The 17,428-nt window shown below is 40.7% G+C and overlaps 1 protein-coding gene across 1 annotated transcript in view; it reads left to right on the forward strand.

Moving 5' to 3' along the window:
* LOC107623315 (proteasome subunit alpha type-6) overlaps positions 1-4,036 on the forward strand; it is a 5,408-nt gene extending 1,372 nt beyond the window's left edge. The window contains exons 2-9 of the mRNA XM_016325556.2: positions 217-311; positions 393-474; positions 760-856; positions 1,227-1,285; positions 1,442-1,524; positions 2,578-2,673; positions 3,283-3,342; positions 3,701-4,036. Of these exons, the coding sequence (XP_016181042.1) occupies positions 217-311; positions 393-474; positions 760-856; positions 1,227-1,285; positions 1,442-1,524; positions 2,578-2,673; positions 3,283-3,342; positions 3,701-3,793 (665 nt within the window). The 3' untranslated portion in view covers positions 3,794-4,036. The remainder of the gene's footprint in view (positions 1-216; positions 312-392; positions 475-759; positions 857-1,226; positions 1,286-1,441; positions 1,525-2,577; positions 2,674-3,282; positions 3,343-3,700) is intronic.

Here is a 17,428-nt window from a genome sequence, read left to right on the forward strand (position 1 = left end):
AAATGTAATTATTACTTGAATATGAATGGCTTGTATCTACATATGTTTGTGCCATTTTTCCCACTCTAAGGATTTCATGACAATCAGTGTGATGATCCCTTATTTATCATATTCATTGTCTTATGAAATGTTTTCTTTTGGCTATTTTGGAGTGGAAATAAACTGATTGTAGTGTAATATGTTTTAAGTTGTGGCTTTTTTGGATGATTGTAACAGAGTATGCTTTCAAGGCTGTTAAGGCTGCTGGGATCACCTCAATCGGTGTACGGGGAAAGGATTCAGTTTGTGTTGTTACTCAGAAGAAGGTTCCGGTGAGTACTGAGAGCTAGTTGTATAATTCTTTTCTTTGTGAGTATTTCTTTTGGCTGCTTAATTGTGAAAGTGTAATGCAGGACAAGCTATTGGATCAGACAAGTGTTACACATCTGTTTCCCATCACCAAGTATCTTGGTTTACTGGCAACTGGAATGACAGGTTTATCATTCATCATACCTTTTCAGCATTTCTCTGCTCGCGCACTTGTGAACTTTCTTAGCTACCTTTTTCCATCAAATGAAATAAATCTTTAGTGATGACAAATTTGGGTAACATTTCTAGGATATGATACTTAATCTATAAATTGAGGTTTGATATATGAGAAATGCTTATATTTAAATCAGAGTAAATAAATAACTTATTAATTGATATACTCTGAAGAGAGGTACATCTTTATGTTCTAAGTTCACTTTTGCTTTATCTCATTGGAATACCTTTGTCCAGCTGATGCTAGGACATTAGTTCAGCAAGCAAGAAATGAAGCTGCTGAGTTTCGGTTTAGATATGGATATGAGATGCCTGTGGACATATTGGCTAAATGGTAAGTGGTACAGTTTTATAAAAGATATTCAGCTACTAAAACAATTATTAGCTACTTATTGCTTTGTAATATCTGCAAATTTAAATGTTATTATTCTCTTGTGTAATTGTCGGTATTCAAATTGTTAGATTATTTTCCTCTTGTCATCTCCATATTTTTCAATTGCCTCAATGTTTTAACATATACATCTACTGTGGCTACTGGAAGATCTATTCTTGGTGGTTGATGCGAAATAAGAATATTCAATTGAACTTCATAGTAATTGGAAAAGGAATCATCATTCTGCCCCCTCCCTTACCTGCGGCCCCCTCTATAAATTTCATATTGCCATCTTTTGCCATCCGACTTCTGAAATATTTTTCACCAACAGGATTGCAGACAAATCTCAAGTCTATACTCAACATGCTTACATGAGACCACTTGGAGTAGGTGTGTTTTCCTTACCTGTTTCACTACTGAATAAATTTTCAGCCTGGAGAATCGTACAAGTAGTTTTGTGGGATCACAACCATTTTCTGCTTTTATTACTTCTTGTTGTTACTACTGATCTCTTTTTGTGATTTTTAAATCTGTTGTGTTGTGAAGTTGCCATGGTTTTGGGTATTGACGATGAATTTGGTCCCCGCCTTTACAAATGCGACCCAGCTGGTCATTACTTTGGTCACAAGGTAAACAGAGGATCATCTCTCACTTACATTGATGTCAAAATTCTTCATTTGATCTAATTTGAGATGATGGAAAAACTATGATTCTGAATTCATCTACTTTAATTATTTACTATGAATGTCATCATGTCATCATATAGGATAGAGGGTTTGGGACGATGAATGCAAGTTTTTTTTTCTTTATACTTCATGATCTTTTTTCTTAGTTACTGTGTAAAATAAGATTTCCTAGTGGAAAATTGCTTTCTTGGTTTGTTATATCACCAGAATGAGGTTTTATATTGTGTGTATTTAGATGAATTATATGGTTGAGGAATTAAGAAGCTAATAAAAATTCTATGGTGGATTGGTGATAATTTATCTGAATATTTGCTCTGAAAACAATGTTTAACTGTGTGTGTGTGCTTGTAATTTGATAAAAGGGACTATTTTAGTATTGTTAGGCAATAGGTGAAAAGGGATTACATAAATAATAAAAAGATAAAGGAGTTTAGCATTTATCTCGTTAAAAGGTGAAAGTGGCTGTAAGTAGTATGGAGGTGGTGAGGGAGATTGTTGGAAAATTTTATGTTAAAAATCATTTTTGAAGTTGGTGCCGTTGATTTCTACATGAAATTTTTTTTATACGTATTGTTTTCATGTTATAAAATACTTGATGTCAAAGTACATGAATGAGGCTTAACCTGTGCTGAGTTTTTCTTTCCATTTCTGTTTCACTTTTGGACCAAGTTTACGTTCCTTCTATGAACTATGGACGCTGAGAAACCTATCTATCTTTGTTCAGTGGGTGAATTATTTTAATCTATATTTTAATTGTTTGTGCTGTCTGCTTTGGTGATTGCTTTATTTTTTTCCTCCCAGAAAAATGTTTTGTTTTCTACTCCTTCCGCATTCAAATAATTGTGATGTACATTGATTTTGAAATTTTAAACGTTAAAAGGATAGTTCTCTCTTGGGGCCATCTTTATCATTTTTTAATCAAAAGTCTGTAGCTTCATGTAGCAGTACACAAGACAAATATTCAATGTGTCTAAGAATCTATTACCATGTACTCAGGCCACAAGTGCTGGATTGAAGGACCAAGAGGCGATTAATTTCTTGGAAAAGAAGATGAAGAGTGACCCTTCATTTACTTATGAGGAGACTGTTCAGGTTGCGTTCTTACTTTTCTTTTAAATTTTTCATTACTCCCATTTTGCGGGATAGCACCTGCATTTGTTTCGATTTTCAAAGATATCTTGCCATATGATGACGATCCATGCATAATGAGATGAACACCCAACTCAAGTGTAAACTGCATATAGACATTGGGGAAAGCAGTGAGAGACGTGTGTCTCTGGAGCATATAATTTGTGTCAACCATTATAAAAGCAACCCTTTCAATAAAGGCTTTGATTTTTGAGGGAGCTTTAGAACATCACGTGGTTCCTCCAAGTTACAATATTTCTCTATTAGGAGGGGAATTAAGCATTGGAAAATATGATTTGCAAGTGAAAACTAATTAACTGTCTCAGTTCTTGAGACAGGGATTTCAAAAAGTTGAATGGAATCAAGCGAAGGACAATGTAACTTAGTGCAATAACCTTTCTATCGTGAGTTCATGGGGGAATAACGAAAGGTCATAGTTTATTATCAGAATTAAAAGGTTGATGATGCAAAAAATATCAATTTTATCAAAATCATTTATTTATTAATCAGTTTATTGAACCATTATGTGACATTATTTTGTTTCTAACTGTATAGTTTCCCTTTTTTTTTCAGACTGCGATCTCTGCTTTGCAATCAGTTCTTCAGGAGGATTTTAAGGCCACTGAGATTGAGGTAGAAAAAAAACCTTTATTTTAAAGCTCTAATATCTTTTGTAGGACATCATGGTATGGTAAACCCAAGTTATTTATAGATTCTGCGCGAGTCACTTGTTTCTCATTTATTACCTATATTCAGAAATCTTGCCTGATTTGGCTTCTGCCTTGCTCAAAATAGTAATCGATTCTATTGCTTAGGTGGTTATAGTAACTCAAACAGCTAAGATTGTGATAAATTGGAGCATTGCATTATAATGTGGGCTTTACATGATTAGTTGTGGTGGAAATCAGAATTAGGGATGATTTTTATTTTAATGGTTTAAAGAGAAAAGATATTGTGTGTTGCAATTGATTATATTTTCATGTTTTGTAAGGTTGGAGTTGTCCAAAAAGAGAATCCGGAATTCAGAATTTTATCGACGGAGGAGATCGACGAGCACTTGACTGCAATAAGTGAGCGCGACTGAGTTGGGTTTAGATGAAAACAAGGATAGACTGTTGAAACTCTCTTGTTAAATTATCATCATCACCTCTTTAATTTCGGGGATCATTGAATTAATATTGGAGTGTTAACAAAGTCTCGTTCAACTGCAGACTAAGCAAGAACCGAGGTTGTTTGTTTTCACCTTTTTCTTGGATGATTGATCATGTTTATTTCCCTTTGTTATCTTGATGGATAAGATATGTCAAAAGCCGTTATACCACGAGAACTGAGAGTTTGTACTTCGTAGGGCTGCACTTAATCTGTTAGATGCTTGAATTTTTGAAGGAGGGATAATTTGGAAAAAAGAAATTGAATTTTGACCGAAAGACGTTAATATGACGAAAATAAAATGTTGGCGTGTAAGTAGAAGTAGAACAACAAAACTGTCCGGATAATTTTGTGATTTATTCCAAATGCTGAGGGCAAAAGTGATATTTTTTTCTTAATTTTAGGCCTAATTTCAAATCTAATTCACATAAATAAGTTCAAATTTTAATATGTATTAATAACATTTTTAATTTCATTGTGGTAAATAAATAACTGTTAATTGCATATGTTTACTGATTTGAGAGGGTATTGTGTACAAACTATGAAGAGAGGGACAAAATGAAAAAATAAAGGGTGAGTTCTGGGCTAATTTTTTTAAAAATAGAAAAAAATGTATGTAACTCAGTATTATAGTTAATTGGTGTGTTTTTTTTATATGAATTAATTTTTTTTTTAAATAACCAATCGGACCATCAGATTTGAAAAATTGGAAGATCATGTTTTTATAGTGCACATATGGGAGGGTCAGATTTGTAGTGAGATAAAGTTTCTTTTGGATTTAAAAAAAATAAAAAATTACAAATCTGACCAACCAATGGTATCCATACAAAAAAAAAAAAAACAATAAATTCTTACATTATTAAAAGATACCACTAAAACCCCAACACTAAAAGTAAAAAGCACGAGTTTTTTAGTGGCATGGCCTATGGTGGCTAAGTGTGGCCAAAGTTTGACCGCCAATGGCATTGTAACATGTGACAAGAGAGAAGCTTGAGAAATAGTGGGTTAAGGTATGTAGGTTCATTGCAGCGTGTTATTGATAAGCACAGTAACTCTCTCTTGTTTACCGCATTGGCAGTGTGGAAATTTTACAGGCTAAAAGCTCTTTGAATGACGTGAGTCTTAGTGTAGGTGGATCGAAATCCACACAAAAAGAAAAATAGTTGTCCAAAAAATAGTTCAATGGACTGGTCTGAGTTTTAAAATGAATTGCATTTAATTCCATACCTAAAAAAAAGATCAGGGGCAAAATTATCGTCAGCAATCTCCAGAAAAAAACTAGACCGAACATTAACTTTGAGCAATGGCGACCATGGTTACCAGGCTTTCAGTCATCAACAACGACGATATCTTCGAGGTTGCACCCACGAGAGAATCTCAACAGCGTCGTCAAGTCCTTTTTGAAAAACCTCGTCTCACAACCAATTGACAACGGCGGTATCAACAGCTGATGGCGATAGGGAAAAATGTTGGAAGCGAAGGCACTCGAAGAGTGGTCTTTTTCGTAGCTTGGCAGCGACCATGAAAAAGGAAAAGAAAAGCGTTGTCTTGCAGTTTTTGTCGGGTCGAGTTGGAACAGGAGTTCTACCAGTTCGAACATGCTTTAAAACCTGAACATTCCAAGATCTATGTTTAGCTTTTTAATTAATTTTTATTACATACACAAAATATTTATCCAACCTTTATTAAAAATTCACCATTCTTAACACAATCAATATTATTGGTTTTTGCTTTCTAAAACTACCTTGGCCACTGCTTTGCTTTGGCCACCAAAATAAAATCCTAATCACTTTTGAAATAATAATCGATGTACATACAAAGAAAAAGTTATGTAAGTGGTATCTGTTAAGAGAAATATTAGAGTCATTAGAATTTATTGTTTTGGTTATTACTTAGTCATTATTAATTTAATTTATTTAGTTTAATTTTTTTAGTTTAATAATTTAATAATATATTTTATTCCATACTTTTAAATATTAATAATTAACTGATAGTAAAAGATAATAAGTTCTCATAGTTCTTTAACATTCTTTAAAAATATATTCAAATTTTAAGAAAGTTTTAAAATTTGGTAAACTTGACTATTATAATATGACATGATTCATCAGTTTGATTGACTAATTTTATTAGCGTCCATAAAAAGTTATTTAATGGTCCATAATAAGACTTACACTGTGTTTAAGCGAATCCCTTGTTTATATCAAAGTTGTAAGAACCGGACCGGTCAATAAATCAGTTAAATAACTGGTTTAATGATTCAACGGTTCAACTGAAGTCGAACTGGAGTTGAACCTATTTAATTAAATATAACCTAAAATTATTAAAAATTCAAAGTGACATATATTGTGAGATAGAATGCAGAATAATGAAAGCATTGTATGAATTAAACAATATCAGTTTCTTAATCTTCATGTATATATAACATATTAGCAATAGGACTTCTAAACTTGGTCAAACAATATCATTTTTAGATATAACAACAGAAGATAGGCAAGCAAAATTTGAGGCCACAAATTTTAGTATGGTGCAAGGTGGAAAAGAAATCAGTATAGTCTACAATTTGAGCTGGAAGAAGAAATTCCACAGCACAATAAGAAGCTCAGAACATAAAAAAACTGAACAATTAAATTAACTAAACAAGATAAAAACACAATAAAGAAGCATAAATAACCTTTATAAATTAGGTTTCCATTCCTGAATTTTCCATTTTCATAAATTAGGTAATCTTTTTGTTCTTTGCTTCTTAACTTCATTCGCTTTTCCTATGAGTAAATCATCTCCTTGTCTGAACTTCACTCAACCCTTATTTTGAAGGCATATAGTAAATCCAACATAGAATTGTAGCCATGTTTCTCTTTTGAATCAATGATAGCAAAATAACAAGTAAAACAGATCGGATTTATAACTCAATCTCAGCAGAATTAATTCATATCAATCTCAGCAAAAATCATTCTCAACAAAAATCATTCTCAGCATAATTAATAAATTAAACCTAAAACAAATTTAATTTATAACTCCATCTCAGCAGAATTAATTCAACATCAACTGACTCAATTCAAATAAAACTTAAGAAAATTAATATCTCAAAACTCAGCAGAAACATCAATAATACATCATATGTATATTCAGAACAAAACGAAGAAGAAAATAATATAATACAATTATAACAAATTGAACATTATTGAAGAGGATAAAAGGGAGGTTTTTACGTTATCTGAATTGGTAGCAAAGGGGAGGAAAAGACAACATAGAGCCAGAGAGCAGAGAGACAGAGAAATTCAAATTCGGAACTTCAGTAACGTGAAATAGGGAAGCAATGACGGTGAGACACGGTGTGGAGCAGAGAAGTAGCGACGACAAGATTGGCAGGGAGTAGAGAAGGGGCCACAGCAAAAAACAGCGAGGATGGGAGAAGCAGAAACGACGCACCACAAGGAAGGGAGAAGCAGCGACGACGCACGGCGAGGAGCAGAGAAGCAGTGACGACCAACGGTGAAGGAGCAGAAAAGCAGCAACAAGGGAGTTCGGACAGGGAAACGGCAACGCCAACAACAGCCCCGAACCGACCTTAGCTTCTGGCAATGCGAGGAGAAGAGCAGAATGCAAGAAAGGGGAGATGGTGATGGTGGCTCTGATAGGGTTTAGGAGAATCTAGGGTTGGTGAGGCTGTGTTTGTGAGAGAGAAAGGGGGAGGGGGTGTCATTCAGCACTGAACTCGTGTTTCTCTGGAATCAAAACGACGCTGTTTTGATTGTTGGATCAGCGAATCGGGGCTTGAAAAAACCCAGCCGGTTCGCTCAGTTTGCCAGTTAACCACCAGTTTAGCCGGTTTTTTAAACCAGTTTTTTGCAGAACGGTTCTGGAGGTCAACTGGACCGGGCAAATGACCGATTTTTGGTTAACCCAGTCGAACTGGTCAGTCCGGTCCGGTTTTCAGAACCTTGGTATTTATCGGAGACGAATTATGGCTTTTAACAATTTGACCGCCGTTTACTGCGTCCTTCCTTTAGTGGTTCCAGGGGTGATCAGTCCCGGGGTATCGTCTCGTTTTGTTTTTTATATAGTAATTTGGTCGGGTAGTTCTTTGAACGCGAAAAGAAAAGACGACGAGTTTCAAAATAAAACCAATTGGGCATAAAATGGTAACGTCAAGTAATATGAACACAAGGTAACTGGAAATAAATAACATAAGGCAAACAATCCCACATATAGCAATATAGATCTTACTCGAAAGGTTGAACCGGTAGGACGCTTGCTCGCCTAGTGTGCCCCGGCTGCTAGGGATAGAATCTCTTCAGGTTACCCGCGTTCCATGTCCTTGGTATTTCTTTTCCATCAAGCCGTTCCAATTTGTAGGCGCCGTAGCCGAGCACCTCCTTCACCCTGTATGGGCTTTCTCATTTCGCCGCCAGCTTTCCTTCCCCAAGTGTCAGTAGCCCGACATCGTTACGTTGCAGGACAAGGTCGTTCTGCTCAAACTCTCTCTGGAGTACCTTGGCATTGTAACGCAGTGCCATCCTTTGCTTCAATGCCGTCTCCGACAAGTGGGCCATCCCCCTAGCTTCGTCTACCAAGTCCTTCTCCACGGCTTCTTCGACTCCTCCCAGGAGTTGCCGCGGGCTCGGTTCGCCGATCTCCACTGGTATTATTGCATCTACCCCATACGTGAGTCGGAAGGGGGTCTCCCCGATAGATGACTGCTGGGTTGTGCGATAGGACCAGAGGACTGAGGCTAGCTAGTCTGCCCATGCTCCCTTCTTCTGGTCAAGTCGCTTTTTGAGCCCCTGCAATATGACCTTGTTCGCCGCCTCGACTTGACCGTTGGTTTGGGGGTGCTCAACTGACGAGAACTTTTGTTGTATGCCCAAACCGGAAAGGAATTCTCCGAATCTCTTATTGGTGAACTGTGTTCCATTATCCGAGATGACGACTTCTGGGATACCGAATCTGGCCATTACCTGCCTCCACAAAAACTTCCGACAGTTTGCCGAGGATATGCTAGCCAACAGCTCGGCCTCTATCCACTTTGTATAATAATCAATGGCCACTATTAGGTACTTGACTTGCCCTGGCCCGACCGGGAATGGTCCCAACAGATCGATTCTCCATTGCGAGAAAGATCGGGAAGCCGTTAGTAAACTCAGTTCGGTCGCTGGCGCTTTGTGGAAGATGGCGTTTTCCTGGCATCTTCTGCACTTTCTCACGAATTCCTTAGAATCCGCCATCATAGAGGGCCAGTAACAACCGGCTCTGACGAGCTTTCTGACTAGGGCCTTCCCCCCGATGTGGTGACCGCAGCATCCTTCGTGGACTTCTCTGAGCACATAGTTCATTTGGTCGGGACACAGGCACTTCAACAGGGGTTGGCTGAGCCCCTTCTTGAACAACTGGCCTTGTATGATTGCATACTTGGCCGCTTCTCGCCTTATTGTCTTTGCCACCTTCTTGTCGCCGGGGAGTTCGGCCCTTTCCAAGAAATCGATGATCGGGTTCATCCGGGAAGGATCTGCCTGGGTTACATGTAAAGCCACTGCTGGTTCTCTTATCAAGCCCTGAATGAGAGACCGGTTCCTCATTCCTGGCTTTGTACTCGCCATTTTTGACAGGAGGTCTGCCTGCGTGTTCCTTTTTCTCGGGACGTGCTAAACCGTAACTTCCTCGAATTGGTTGCTCAACTCTTTGACTTTCTCCAGATATTTCTGTAATAATGAATCTCTGGCTTGGTATGTCCCATTGATCTGTGAGGTCACGACCTGTGAGTCGCTACATATTTCTAGTCTGGTAGCTCCGACCTCTCTTGCTAGAGCTAGGCCACCCAGCAGGGCCTCGTATTCTGCTTGATTGTTCGACACCGGGAATTTGAACTTGACTAACTGCTCATATACAACTCCAGTTGGGTTTTCTAAGATGATTCCCGCTCCTCTGAACATTTGGTTGGATGCTCCGTCCACGTGGAGCTTCCACCGTGTGCTCAGTGTCTCGGTAGGGTTCCCTGTGACCTCCACCAGGAAGTCAGCCATGGCTTGAGCCTTGATCGCATGCCTGGGATCATACTACAAGTCATATTGGGAAAGTTCAATAGCCCAGGTCATCATCCTACCCGCCAGATCGGGTTTCTGGAGTGCTTGGTGGATTGCCTGATCGGTCCTGACGATTACTTGGTGTCCTTGAAAGTACTGTCGCGGCTTGCGGGACGAGGTCAAGAGCGCACATGCTACCTTCTCCAGCTTGCTGTACCTTAGCTCCGCTCACAAAATATACTGGTTGCTAGATCTTCCCTCTTCTTGCACCAAGACTGCCACCAATGCCTCATCGGTTACTGCCAAGTACAAGTACAGTGCTTCTCTACTCCGAGGCTTCCCCAGGACAGGCGGTGCCGAGATTATCTCCTTGAAGTGCCTGAAGGCTTCCTCACATGCCGAGGTCCACTCGAACACTATCCCCTTTTTCATCAAGTTGAAGAAGGGCAGAGCTTTGGCCGCCGACACACCGAGGAAGCGGGATAGCGCGGTAAGTCTGCCTGCCAACCTCTGGACATCTTTCACACATCCCGGGCTCTTCATTTGCAGGGTCACCTGGCACTTTTCCGGGTTGGCCTCCACTCCTCTTTGGGTTATCATAAATCTTAAGAATTTCCCGGCTTCCATGGCGAAGGCACACTTGAGCGGATTAAGTCTCATGCCGTGTCACCGAAGAGAGGCGAACACATTCTCCAGGTCACCGATGAGGTCCTCAGCTTTGGCGGTCTTGACCAGGATATCGTCTACGTACACCTCCACCGTCTTGCTGATGAGGTCTTTGAATATCTTGTTCATCAGCCTTTGGTACGTAGCCCCTGCGTTCTTTAGCCCAAACGGCATCACCTTGTAGCAGTATGTCCTTCCTGGCGTTATAAATGCCGTTTTCTCTTCATTTGGTCGGTGCATCGGTATCTGATTGTACCCAGAATAGGCATCCATGAAACTCAAATATCGGTACCCCGCCGCCGAGTCAACAAGAGCATCAATGTTGGAGAGGGGGAAGGAGTCCTTGGGACATGCCTTGTTAAGATCGGAATAATCCACACACATTCTCTATTTCCCGCTGGGCTTTTTAACCAAAACTACATTCGACAGCCAAGTTGAGTAGTCAAGTTCCTGGATGAAGCCCGCTTCTAGTAGGCTGGCCGTTTGCCTGGCCACCTCTTCTGTCCTTTCTTGGGACATCTTCCTCCTCCTTTGAGCCACCGGCTTGGCCTCTGCCCTCACGGCTAGTTGGTGTAACATGGACTGGGGATCTATACTCGGCATGTCGGCCGACGTCCAGGCAAACAGGTCACTGTTAGCTCTGATCATTTTCATCAGGGGTTCTTTCATGTCATGAGGCAGGTTTCTGTTTACGAATGTGAACTTCTCATCCGACTCACCGACCCTGAACTTCTCGAGGCCTCCTTCGGGTTTCGGCCTGGGTTTGTCTTCAACCCTGGCATCCAGATCGGCAAGAAAGACACTAGATGATTCTTTGGATTTCTTCCTCAGGGAGAGGCTGGCGTTGTCGCACGCGACCGGCATTTCCAAATCTCCCCTGATGGCCCCCACTGATCCATCATCAGCAACAAATTTCATTAATAGCAGTTTGGTGCAAATCACTGCTCCAAACTCATTGATGGTCTTCCTTCCTAGGATGAGGTTGTAGGCCGTGGAGTCTCTTAAGACAACAAACTCTACCATTAGCGACCTCTTTCCCCGACCTCCGCCAATGGAGACCGGGAGGGAAACTACTCCGTCGGGCTTGATGAAGTTATCACCTAGGCCGACCACGCCGTGTTGGTGGCCCCTCAAGTCGGCATCCCATAGGCCCAGAGCATCAAATACATTGTGAAACATGATGTTCGAGTCAGCTCCCGTGTCTACGAGGATCCGTTTTACCAGGCCGGTGCCCACCCTTGCTGTGATCACCATCGGAGGGTTCTCCATCACCTCGTCAAACCATTGATCTTCGGGGTCAAAAAATATCGACGGTACCCTCCGGGAGGGAGGTGCGGAGCCAGAGGACATAGCTAAGACCTTGGCGTCCTTCTTGCTAGCCGACTTCGATCTGGGGGAAACATCTCTCCCGATCACTACGTTTACAATGATGAGGCCGCGCTTATTATCTTCCTCGGGCTCTCGTCTTTGTCTCACGGCGCGGCTCTTGTCTTCGTCAGATCGGTCATGATCCCATCTCCTCGGCTCGCTTATAAGGTGGGAGAAATCGACCAACTTTCCCTCCAGGATGGCTAGCTCCAGAGCGTCTTTCAGGTTGAAGCAGTCTTGGGTCTTGTGGCCATAGCCCTTATGGTAGTTGCAGTAGAGGTTTTTGTTTCCTCCTGTTCTGTCCTTGAGTTGTCGGGGCTTCGACAAGATGCCCTTGTCGGCAATCTGCTGATAAACTTCTACAATCGGGGCTGTCAAGGGGGTGTAGTTGGTAAATTTACCTACCCAGGAGAACGGCTTGTAGGTCTTGGTTGAAGCTTCGTCCTTGGAGTGCTCCTTTGACCTTTCCCCGCTACCGGGTTGTTGAGCTTGACTGTATGCAGGCTGCCACTTATTGGCCGCCACGACCTTGCTGACCTTTTCGTCATTGATATACTCCCAAACCACGTTTTGGATCTCTTGCATAGTCCATACGGGCTTGGTGGTAAGATGCTTCCTGAAGTCCTCGTTTAATAATCCATTCGTCAGGCATAGGCTGGCCATCGAGTCGATGAGGCCGTCAATTTCCAAGCACTCGTCATTGAACCTATCTAGGTACTTCCTAGTCGGTTCGCCAACTTTCTGGTTACCCCTAGCAGGTTAATCGGGTGCTTCGCCTTTGCGATACGTGTAGTGAACTGGGTTAGGAAAGCACGAGATATGTCCCCAAAGGTCGTCACAGATCCCTAGGGAAGGGCGTTGAACCAACAAATTGCCGGCCCCAATAAGGTTACAGGGAAGGTGCGACACCTTACTTCATCACCCACCCCTTCCAGGTTCATCCTGGCCTCAAAGGCCGTTAGGTGTTCCTAGGGGTCTTGGGTCCCATCATACTTCATGTCCGTTGGCTTATCGAAGTGCTTCGGTAGCTGGACTTCCAGGATTGAATGGTGGAAAGGAGTTGCCCCCATGACCACCAGTTGTCGCCTTCTCCTTGGTCTTTCTCTACTGTCTTCCCCGTGTGGTCGGCTTCTCCTTGGCCTCTCTCTGTTGTCTTCTTGCTGTGGTCGGCTTCTCCTCGGCCTTTCTCTGCTATCCTCTCGATCTTCCTCTATGGTGTTTCTTGTCGGTGATCGGGAGTAAATCACGGGATCTCGTCGTCTCCTGGGCACTTCCCTACTTTTCTGGGTCTTTGACCTTGACCGGGGACTCGGGGTGCGCCTAGAACGGCTTCTTCGGAGACTTCTCTTTCTCATTTGAGGGGATCGGGAACGCTCTTGACTCGGAGTCAGTTGATGGCGCTCTCTGCCAGCCACTTCCCGCTCTAGGTTTTGCACTCTGTGGCGCAGTTCTTGTATTATTCTGGCACTATAACTACCTGTTTCCCCAAAGGGTCGTCTCTCGGGTTGCCGTGGGGGAGATCTGGTGCGCTCGCGAGAAGGGGCCCCTGTGGCTACTCTTCTGCTTCTGGGGTCCATCCTCTCCCCGCGGGGCTCGCCTCCATCGCCCGCCTCCATTGGGCCCAAGATAAAGTCCATATCGGCTAGTCCCCACAGACGGCATCAATGTATGGTTGGTCGGATACCATGCAGTTCAGAGGTGTTCACTGGGTGTGAAGGTGGATCCTAGCCTCGATTTGGGTCTGGGGCATGAGAGGCGGGGGCAGCCGACGTCCCGAGCTCTTTGTGAGGTGAGGGGGGTGCCACCTGCAAAGACACTCCGACGCTCAAGTCAGAAAGATGTGCAAGTGGTATGGGAGTAAAGGGTATGATGATGTACCTGCGGGGGAGGGTCCTACCATATATACCCTGTCAGAGGTAGGCCCCCAAGGACATACCCACCTTCCTCGAAGTTTCCCCTTGCCAGCTCTTGCCAGGTGAGCTGGCTCCCTGGAGGAGAGGTACCCAGGCCAAGGTCCGAGCGTGCGATGCTCCGTAGACCGGCCGCCCGGGTCGGATGAAGGCGTATGCGGGCCGGGTCGACCATGAGGCCAGCTGGGCTGGGCCGCAACAAAACTAAAACAAATGATGAAAATTCAATTTATTCTCATTTTTTCTATTCAAAAAAATTTGGAAGAAAAATATAATAACAAAAATATAATTACAAAAAATGAACAAGAATAATGAAAGAAAAAATAAAAAATAAGTTGTATCTCTTATTAGTATCTCTTTGTTTTCCTGCCAAGATAGATACAAAATACACTAATTCAATGTCTCTAAACATAATGTCTCTGTCTATGTATCATCTGCCAAGCATGATTTGTAACAAGAATACCTCTCTATGTAGTCTGTTGAGTTAGTCGGCCGAAACTCCACAGACTGCGACTAATTTTCTTTTGTGTATTATATATATATATATATATATATGATCCTTTGTTTACCTTTACGCATTTTTTTTTGTTGCCCACGGTATCCCCCAACCCGACAGGTCAAAGACTAATCTGTCGTGAATCTGAGCTCCATTTAAGGGTCTGCTGCTGGTCAATAGGTTGCTGCATGCACAAGGCGGGATTCGAACCCCCGACACTTGCTTAAGCGGACGAATGAGCTGACCACTCGACCAACCCAAGTTGGTTACCTTTACGCATTTAGTTATCGGATGTGAATGCTTCATGCTTTGTACTTCTGCTTTATGTGACTTTGGGCTTTTATTCCTTCATCGGGCTTTTAGTTATATAAAATTCTTGGATATATACTATATTATGAGCTTTAGAACTATCGTGACACTTTATCACCCTTTACTTTACGGCATTAGGTAAGGTTTAATGGAGTTAAACCCCAAAATAGTCCCTGAAATTGGCGTCGTGCACTAGAATCATCCCTGAGATTCCAATTGCACCAATTACGTCCCTAAAATTGACAAAAGTGCACCATATTAGCCCCTGACCCATTTTTCATTAACGATGTGATGACATTGCTTGATGATGTGGGCTGTTAGTGACACATGTCACTCCATAGTTTGGCCACGTGTAATGGCGTGATGATGTGGTGACCAGTGACACGTGGCATGCTAATGTGGATGGTTGTGCCACGTGTCACAATACTATTTGGCTACGTGTTCGTTTGTGCCATGTGTCGCAACAACATTCGTCCACGTGTCGTTTATTATGTCATCATTGTAGATACATTAAATTAGTCCCTCACTTTGCATTAAGTGACTCATTTTAGTCCCTGAAATTGAATATCATGCACCAAACTAATTTCTTCACTAGTTTTTTCTCCTTTTTTTTCCTATAAATTCAAAATTCTCAATATCTTTGAATGCATTAATTTCAATTCTATTTTTTCACATGTTATTCAAATACAAGTGCTTTTATAAAATATTTTTTCTCTTGCGGATGCCCTAACTGCCATCTTGGAGTTGATGTGAAAGCATTTCAAGCACCTTCACTACCATCTATGACCTCTTTCAGTGCTTTATAAAATATTTTTATTCTTGCGGATACCCCTAACCGCCGTGTCGGAGTTGACTAAAGGTATTTCAAGCGCCCTCACTACCATCTCTGACCTCTTTGGTCTAGACTGAAGAGGTCGGAGATGATAGTGAGGGTGCTTGAAGTGCCTTCAGTCTTACCCATTTATACACTGAAGGTTGTAAAAGGCTTAGAGAAAGGGGGTTGAATCTATGACCTTCTTTTACTTTAATGAAATATGGCTTAACTTATAAACTTTCACTTGGATTCTGTTCGAACTCAGTAGCGAAAAATTTATGAGACAATTTCATTTTGTCTCATGAATATCAGAAAATAGAACAGAGAAGGGAAGAGAGAAGCTGATACCATCATGTATCCTGGTTCAGTTGCCTTGTGCAATGCAACCTACATCCAGTCTCTACCACAACAGTAGTGGAATTTTCACTATAGTTAAAATATTACATACACCAATTCCACAGGATTGACACAATTATTTTCTTATCAAGTTCTAACCTAACTTGACTTAGCTATGCTAATACCTAACTCTTCACTCTTAGTGCTCACCCAACTAAGAAAGGGGTACCTCACTAGTACAAGATACAAGACACAGAATCAACCTAAAGAAATCTGAAATCACTCTAGGCTTTTCACTCAAGTGTTTCTCTCTACCTCTTTCCACTCTTAGGCTCTTTCAAGAACTCTCTCATTCAGCCTTTTACCTCAAGAAATTACAGACAGATAAATATTGAAAAGAAAATTACAATCTGTAAAATATGAAGGAGATTGATGCTTCAACAGCCTCTTTGCTATGTGATGAACCAAATTTGCATGCCTCTGATTTAGTTCCTCATTTTGGCGGAATACTCATTTGATTAGGTAACATTGTCCAAGTTGATGAACTTCTTCAGAGAACTCTTCTCAGAATATAAACCTCAAAAACTGGTTATCTCTCCTTACCTCAGTATGAACAACAATTTTTCCTTTTGTATTTCCTTGCATGTTATTGAGTTGCTCTCTCCTAGGTCAACTCCTTGAGCTGTGTGCTACCAACTTACCACATCACTTTTTCAGTTAATCCCTAGATTAGAAATTTAAGTCTGATTTTCTCTTGCTTGACTGAAAGCCTCAGGAAAACATTCAAGAACAGTATTTCAATGGCAATCCCACATCTGAACCCTTGAGATACTACTTTGTCCCCAAGAAATAATTTTGACCATTGATTTACAGCAATGGTGAACAGAGATTACTTTCTTCATTTATCTCAATTTGGAGTAGCAGAGAGTTTGAGAAAAAAAGAAGAAAATTGGATGCATGCAAAGGAAAATAAATAACCTTTAGCTTCAAACTTAGCTTGATATGGTTTGATTTTTGGAGATTAGACTTTTACTTTTTGGATTGACCTTTCTCTTTCTTTCTTCTTCGATGAATGGCTTAGGGATGAAGCTCTCTCTCTCTTCTTTGAGTTTTGACCGAATGAAAAAGGTGAACGTTGCTTTTGGTGAAAGCACTTTGGAGGGATCAGCTTTGAATGATAAGTTCGGGCTTGGGTTGGCTTTGTCCATTCAGCCCGTTTGATTTCTTTGTTATTTGCAATTGAGCTTTGTTTGAAATTGTTGCCCACAAAAAATATATTCAACTTGTTCCATATTGGGTTGCTACAACAATGAATTTTGGCCTGCAACACTTAATCAAAAATAATCAACACTAATTGAAAAATTAGCCCAATAGAATAATGTTTGTCATCATCAATTAATTTAATTAATTTCTTAACTCAACACACACAATGGAAATGTGTATTTCATAAGAACTAAGAAAATATTTATTTAATTATTGATTTCTTGTTAAAAATACATATTTTTTTATGAAAAAATATATCTAATCAATCATATAATTCTTTTTTTTATAATAACATACTTATATATTATAAAATTTATCAATGTTAAATTATTATAAAAAATTATATAATTAAAACTAAAATCTTAAAATTTTATATAAAAGCACTTGT

This window comes from Arachis ipaensis, chromosome B01, assembly GCF_000816755.2.
Source record: "Arachis ipaensis cultivar K30076 chromosome B01, Araip1.1, whole genome shotgun sequence".
NCBI lineage: Eukaryota > Viridiplantae > Streptophyta > Magnoliopsida > Fabales > Fabaceae > Arachis > Arachis ipaensis.